The sequence below is a fragment of the Perca flavescens genome, chromosome 9 (assembly GCF_004354835.1).
Source record: "Perca flavescens isolate YP-PL-M2 chromosome 9, PFLA_1.0, whole genome shotgun sequence".
NCBI classification, from domain to species: domain Eukaryota; kingdom Metazoa; phylum Chordata; class Actinopteri; order Perciformes; family Percidae; genus Perca; species Perca flavescens.
The window spans coordinates 33,254,342-33,261,841 of record NC_041339.1 but is presented as its reverse complement, the minus strand read 5'-3'; the positions used below and the strand labels follow the sequence as shown (position 1 = coordinate 33,261,841).

The following is a 7,500-nucleotide window of genomic DNA, read 5'->3' as shown; positions in this document are numbered from 1 at the left end:
TTTAGCAATAATTTTGATAAAAACATAATGCTAATGCCCAGATAATGTAGAGTATGATGACAATCTTTTTTTACTCCATGTTGACAACCTTTCAATCATAACTGTACTATAGGTCTTATATTAACTGGGCCATCAAATATAAAATTATGGAGCACAGGTTTGATAGTACACAGTTATGGTTGTATATTCTCTACTTGTTGAGTCAAAATTATACAGTATATATATATTTTTGTTTTTATGTATATTCTTTTCTGCTTCCTCAGTGTTGGAGAGGAAGATGTCCACTCGCCAGAGCAGAGAGGAGCTCATCAAGAAAGGAGTGCTGAAGGAGGTTTATGAGAAAGGTGAGGGGCAAGAAAACAAAGGTGATCACTAAAAATGTAGGGCGAAATGGTTGAAGTGCTGATCTGACCAGTTGACTAATGCATTTGTTAGTTGATCTAGGGCTCCAACACTCTGCCTCCTCTGCCTTAAGTCAGATTCATGGTTATAGCTTTCGCCATAGCCTACGTAAGTGGCCTGAGGTTTACCCTTGTGCGTTGGTGTGTGCGTCGATCTCTTTAAAGCTGCCGTAGGTAAGATTGTGAAGATCCAGGACTTTGTCAACAAATTTGAACATCGACAACTTCTCAGTCCCTCCCCCCTTTCTGCTGAAGCCCAAACCGTCTCCTAAGCCCCTCCCACGCAAGGGAGTTTGACACAACTGCCTAGGCATGTCAGACAACATTTTCAATAACTAAACACTAACATAATGTTAACTTTACTCACCAACAGTAAAACGATGCTAACTAGCAGGCGACTGTTAGCCATTTCAGCATCATATCAGACCGACCACTGTGCAAACGTTACTATCATCCTCACCAACGTAGCTTTGTGGACTTTTGACTACTAATAACCAAGTGAAAGATAAATCATTCATGGTAATTATGTTACCTGTCGAGAAGAAATGTGGCTACGTCTGCATCGTTCTTCAGATCTTTAAAATCACGCAGCTCACACCACCTCTGAAAAGCCACTCCAATATTCACCCGAGTTTTGGGAAACCTTTCTGCAGCTCGTGCGCGGGGAGGGGGGAGGGGAGAACGCTATTATATGCGTGTGCGTGCCTGAGCAGTGATTGACAGGCAGATAGACACCCCCGCCCCCCCCATGGCCCTGATTGGAGAAAATCAACCGGGAGCGGTGGAATTTTGCCAATTTTTATATTTGCACTACAGGCTGTAGGTGGTGCCAGAGGAGCTGGATTTTTATTATATTACATAATTCATGTAGTTCTACTGGAACATAAGGTCAGTTTCAGCAAATATGACAGAAAGTTAGTTTTATAAGACTTACCTACTGCACCTTTTAAGAGAATAGCAGGGCCGGCGTGTGCGTGAGCGAGTGAGAGAGTGGCGGTGATTCACTTCAGAGCGAGTACTCTAGAGAGGCATAGTAGGAGAAACAAAGTGTCTCCCCAGTGCTTTTTAACCACGGATCTGTAGCAGGAGAAGTTAACCCTCTCCTTGATTTCATGTTGTTTATGGAGAAGTTTAACCAGGAAATGAGTCGGGGGGGAAATGAGTAGGGGGAAATGCAACGGTGCACGTCAGGCTACGGCCTAGGGTCTCCACGTACCTACGTATGTACCCACATGTTGATAAATCAGCCTTTATAATTTTAGTCTGTCTTTCGCGTAACTATCTCATTCACCTTTTCCTGCTCCCCCACTCTCTGTCTGTATAGACGGCTCTTCCCCGGCTGTACGCGAGGATGCGAAGATGGAGAACGGGCGATCTCTTCTGCTCGCCGCCGCCATGTTGGAGTCTGAAGGTACTGAGCTGATGGAGGGAGCCTCCGCCGCTGTAGGTAGGCAGCAGAGCCTCGCCACCATTGTCTCTCATCTCATCTCTGGCCTCACATTGTAGCATCGGACTGTTTTTATTTTATTTTTATTTCTGCGTTTCTTCTCCTCAGGCTCTCTGGCGTTCCAGATGCCAAGTGAGGGCGCGTGTCAACAGGACCACGGGCAAAGATCCACGGAGAAGTCCACTGTGTATCCGTCTGACGGCGCTGAATCAACGCTCTCCAGACCCCCTGCGCTACACAAACAGCCTCCTGCGCTGCCACCCAAACCCTTCAACAGGCTACCTAATCACATTATAGGTACGTGTGTCTTTGTTCACGCTCATAAACTGCCTATGTGACTCTTTGTATGCCTGTCTAATATTTTCACACCCTCCCTGTCTGTGCAGACGGTGCCCCGGTGAAGTTGCCGTGTATGTTGTCGAAGTTGTCTCCTCTTCTACCTCCAAAGAAACTCATGATCTCCGTACCTGCAGGGAGCATGGAGCCCTCTTTGCTCGCCTTCCAGAAGTGCCCCCCTCCCAGCCACGCTCCAATGGGCGGGCACTCCCTGCAGTACGGGGCGCTACCCCTCCACCCCCCCAGCCGAATCATAGAGGAGCTCAACAAGACCCTGGCCCTCACCATGCAGAGGTTTGAAAGGTGAGGATCAAACACAGAGAAGTGGGTATGTATATGAGGAGGAAGATTTATTTATTAGGTTTATTAAGTGATGTGCCAGTGTTAGCCAGCCGGCTAATTTTTTTTACCTGTAGTCCTAGTTTCCTAGCATGCATGCTTTATGCTGGGGTGAAACTAGTGCACCTGGTCATCTTTTATGCTTTTTTTCATGCTCTTTGAATTCTGAGCACATCTCTGATAAACACCAGATTTAAAGTGGTGTTTTTGCGTGTGGAGAAACTCGACAAAATAACACAAGAGTGTTAGTCGACTAAGAGTTACTTTAGCCGAGGACAGCCCTAATACACATTTGCATTATGTACATTTTGAGTTGCTTTTAAAGGTCCCATCGCATGTAAATTTCACTTCATGAGGTTTTTTAACATTAACATGCGTTCCCCCAGCCTGCCTATGGTCCCAAGTGGCTAGAAATGGCGATAGATGTAAACCGAGCCCTGGGTATCCTGCTCTGCCTTTGAGAAAATGAAAGCTCAGATGGACCAATCAGGAATCTTCTCCTTATGAGGTCATAAGGAGCAAGGTTACCTCCCCTTTCTCTGCTTTGCCCACCAAGAGAATTTGGCCCACCCATGAGAGATAGACATCATGGCTTTCAAACGATAAAAGTGGCAGTTGGTCAAGGCCACACCTCCACCCTCCACCTTGCCCCCCCTCTCCTCCTCAATAGTTACAGACAGAAAATGGCACATCCTAAGGAAAGCTCATTGTGGGACTGCATCTAGTGGCTGTAACTCTGCACCAAGGCTGAATTTTGGGAAAGAGACTTCAGATACAGTATTAGGGGACCACTAAGGTCTATATAAAAGAGACTTCAGATACAGTATTTGGGGACCACTAAGGTCTATATAAAAGAGACTTCAGATACAGTATTTAGGGACCACTAAGGTCTATATAAAAGAGACTTCAGATACAGTATTAGGGGACCACTAAGGTCTATATAAAAGAGACTTCAGATACAGTATTAGGGGCCAATAAGGTCTATATAAAAGAGACTTCAGATACAGTATTAGGGGACCACTAAGGTCTATATAAAAGAGACTTCAGATACAGTATTAGGGGACCACTAAGGTCTATATAAAAGAGACTTCAGATACAGTATTAGGGGACCACTAAGGTCTATATAAAAGCATCCAAAGAGCACCATGTCATGGGACCTTTTTAAATCTCTTTTTTAGAAACTCTTCTGGTTTCTGCTGAAATGACTGCAGGGAAGAAAAATACTTTCAAAATATTCAAATGAAAACTGAGGCATTTTCATCAGCTCTGGACTTTGATTGGTCATAGCTGCTATCGCCCGTTTCACCCTCTCACACCCAGCTGCTGTTATTTCACACCTTCATGCGACGCTGAGCACACACCTCTGACCTTTGCCCTTTCCCACCGACCTGCAGCTCCATGATGCACGCCGTTCCCACGGTGATGATCGAGTGTGACGACGACAAAGAGAACCTCCCCAACGAGGTGGACTACGAGGACCTGCCTGACGAAGAAGAAGAAGAGGAAGAGGAGGAGGAGGAGGAAGAAGACGACGACGATGAGGAAGACGAAGATGAGGAGGATGATGATGATGATACATTGTTTACAAGTGAGTCTTTTTTTCTTTAGGGGAATAAGTAGGTCTGGGGCGATAGCTTTGTCCCGATTCGATTCTTTCAAGATACATGGGTTCCAATTTGATTTGTTTTGCAGTTTTTATTTATTGCAGTTCGATAGTATTGAGTATTGCGATTTATATATATTTTTTCCTTCTTTAAAAACAAAAGTTGAGTAATACACTTCTAGAGACAATATAACATGAGACAGTTCTATAATGTACATCACATGTCAGTCAGTCAGTCTGACATTTATATATATATTTTATTTGGGAACTAGAGAGCAGAAAAACTATAATCACTTTGTAAAGTTATTATGGCTAACATGCTAGCAAACAGTTAACAGCTGTTATAACTACAGATGAAATCTTTACAGGCTCCTTGTGAGTATTAAAGGGTAACTAGGTTTCTTTTTCCCAACCCGGACCCTATTTTTCCACCTTTTTGTGTCTAAGTGACTGATGGGAACAACAATCTATGATATTGGTCCATTATTACAGTGAAAACATACTGGGCGTGTAAGGGTTGCGTATAGCCGCGTAGCGCAGCTATTTTTATTTCCGCGCCAATGTTATCCAATCTGTTTGTTTACATAGAGAGAGAGAGAGAGAGAGAGAGAGAGAGAGGTCCGGTATGAATTGCCAGGCACATATCTACGCCTGGTGCGTTTTCATTGTTAAGCGAGAAAGCTGCAGTTGGCAGTCAGTGAAAGTTGACTGCAGCAACTGTAATTTCCGTCCACAAAAGTGCTTGTTTTGCCACTGACATGACGAAATTGACGATGCACATTTGCCCCGTAGGATTACATCGCAACACAGTTCGCAGCTGCCGGGTCACAGTGTTCTTGCTCAACACTGGACCAGTTTCAAAGATTGTTGTTCCCATCAGTCACTTACACATAAAAACAGGAAAATAGGGTTGTCCAGGTTGAAAAAAACAAAATGACCCATTAATACTGTACACCACATCCTTCTTGCTTCTTGTGCGATCATTGTAGGCGTACTGGCCATGAAGGTTTTACGAAAGGACTCTCTGGCCATCAAGCTGAGTAACCGTCCATCGAAGAGGGAGCTGGAGGACAAAAACATCCTGCCGATGCAGTCGGACCAAGAGAGGTTCGAGTCTCGGCAACAAACGGCTACAAAACTGACCAGGTGAGTGGCCGGATTAACAACGCACATGCAGAGATCCTCCAGCCACCAAGCCTCTGTTCTAAGAGACATCACACACATCGTCAAGTACAGCCGCACATTACTCCACATGTAAGCCCAGTCACCCGCACAGGGCTTTAACCCATAGATGGGACCTGGCTGCTAGGTATGCATTGGGGTTGAGCGATGTCCCCTAAATTGGCAGTTGACGATGTTTACAGTAAAACATCTCGATGGACAATGATATCATCATCGGGGGGGTAAGCACTACTATGCACTACTACTTTTTCTACTACTATGGGCTAACAGTTAACATAAAAACACATACATTTAATGCCCTCTTTAAATAGACAGTATTACATGGCTATGCTGCCGCCTGCTGGTAGGGGCAGTAAATTACAACTTGACCCACTTTCACTTAACTACGGTGCCGTAAAGCAGTAGTTCCTAACCTGGGGTCCGGGCACCCCTTAGGGGGGCGGCAAAGATCACAGGTGGGGCGCAAGTCTTTATCTTGTTTAAGGTTGAGGTAAAAAAAAAATATTTGCACGTTAAACAAATTATGACAATACACTAGAATATATAATGTATACAAAAGTCTGTATAAAAACGATATATTTTTGTTCTCGCTTAAAATTGTAGGCAGGCTACTTAGTAGGCCAAACCTCCGGGACTTCTTAACCTGGGACCCTTGCTGTCATCAGGTCAGCTGCTAGCATCCTCGTCTTTCCTGCCGCCACGGCATCACTATTTTATGAATGAAACATGGCGGAGAAATGTAAAAGTGCTGATAACTGCCGTAAAGTCTATACTCAATCAAATCTCTGTAATCTGCGTAAGGACAGTACACTGGAACGTTTGCCTTTGTTAATATTTGTATTCTTATTTTTAATTATGTTTTCTGTAAAGCACTTTGAGTTGCCTTGTGGTGAAATGTGCTATATAAATAAAATTGCTTTGCCTTGCCTTGCCTTGCCTTTAACAGAGCGACAGCAATAACCTAATATATCTTTGCTAGTTTAAGACCGACGCAGTTGTTGATTTCCCGTCCAGCAGCCGACTAGGATTAGTGTGTCTGACAGGGTGGGGGGCGTGGCATCACGATGTCGGTCTCCATCGTGATGTCGGTCAGCCACGATCATGTCGTCCATCGGCACAACCCTAGTATGCATTGCCAGGCCTTCCTCCACAGCACTGTGCAGGAAGGTCTGGCTTTTCCACACAGCATTCTGGGATAGGAGAAAAAAGTGCTCTGGTTTATTGGCATTTCTTTAAACCAATCACAATCGTCTCGGGCGGCCCTAAGCGCTGGACGGAGCCACAGTTTTCATACTTTTCTTACAGTTTGTTATCGAGGAGTAGTCACATTGGTGCCTTTTTTTTTTTTTTTTATTAACGTACTGTAGATTTGAAAACCTTTTCCTCCTCTTTTGGCTTCTCTTTTGACCCTCTCACTGGTCACAGTATCCTGCTCTTGGCATCTTATTACCTCTCCCCTTCCTTGTTATTGTCACTCTTGATCAATCATCCTACCAACTGTATAAATCGCTGCACCGCCTTAGAGTCAGTGCCTGTAAATTCACAAAATACAGCCTCATAAAAACTGACATTGCATGCACGGTCAGCTTCTCTGCTCCGGCTGTCCACAGGAGAAACCTTTCTGCCTGCACAAGATTTTGCATGACTCTAGTACAGACAAAAAAAATCCTAAACACATTCCTGAAATAGACTTCTGTTCTTTCTAGGCGATTAAGTCAACGACCGACAGCAGAGGAACTGGAACAGAGGAACATACTCAAACGTAAGTAACCTAGCAAAGTGTGTGTGTGTGTGTGTGTGTGTGTGTGTGTATGTATGTATGTATGTATATATATATATATATATATATATATATATATATATATATATATATATATATATATATATATATATATATATATATATATATATATATATATATATATATATATATATATATATATATATATATATATATATATATATATATATATATATATATATATATATATATATATATATATATATATATATATATATATATATATATATATATATATATATATATATATATATATATATATATATATATATATATATATATATATATATATATATATATATATATATATATATATATATATATATATATGTTTACATATATACATACACGTGTGTGTGTGTGTGTATGTATATGTGTGTTTATAAACCCT

The 7,500-nt window shown here is 42.5% G+C and overlaps 1 protein-coding gene across 4 annotated transcripts in view; it reads left to right on the top strand.

Annotated features, from left to right (window-relative positions):
* Window positions 1-7,500, top strand: part of phactr1 (phosphatase and actin regulator 1) — a 45,582-nt gene that overhangs the window by 31,910 nt on the left and 6,172 nt on the right. For 3 of the 4 annotated variants that reach the window (XR_003693391.1, XM_028587819.1, XM_028587817.1), the window contains exons 3-9: window positions 264-344; window positions 1,726-1,848; window positions 1,957-2,145; window positions 2,235-2,487; window positions 3,918-4,111; window positions 5,116-5,272; window positions 7,015-7,070. Coding sequence is in view for 3 of the 4 variants with exons in the window: in XM_028587819.1 (XP_028443620.1) it covers window positions 264-344; window positions 1,726-1,848; window positions 1,957-2,145; window positions 2,235-2,487; window positions 3,918-4,111; window positions 5,116-5,272; window positions 7,015-7,070 (1,053 nt within the window). In the remaining variant the exon portion in view is untranslated. The remainder of the gene's footprint in view (window positions 1-263; window positions 345-1,725; window positions 1,849-1,956; window positions 2,146-2,234; window positions 2,488-3,917; window positions 4,112-5,115; window positions 5,273-7,014; window positions 7,071-7,500) is intronic. The other variant, XM_028587818.1, reaches the window with a different exon arrangement.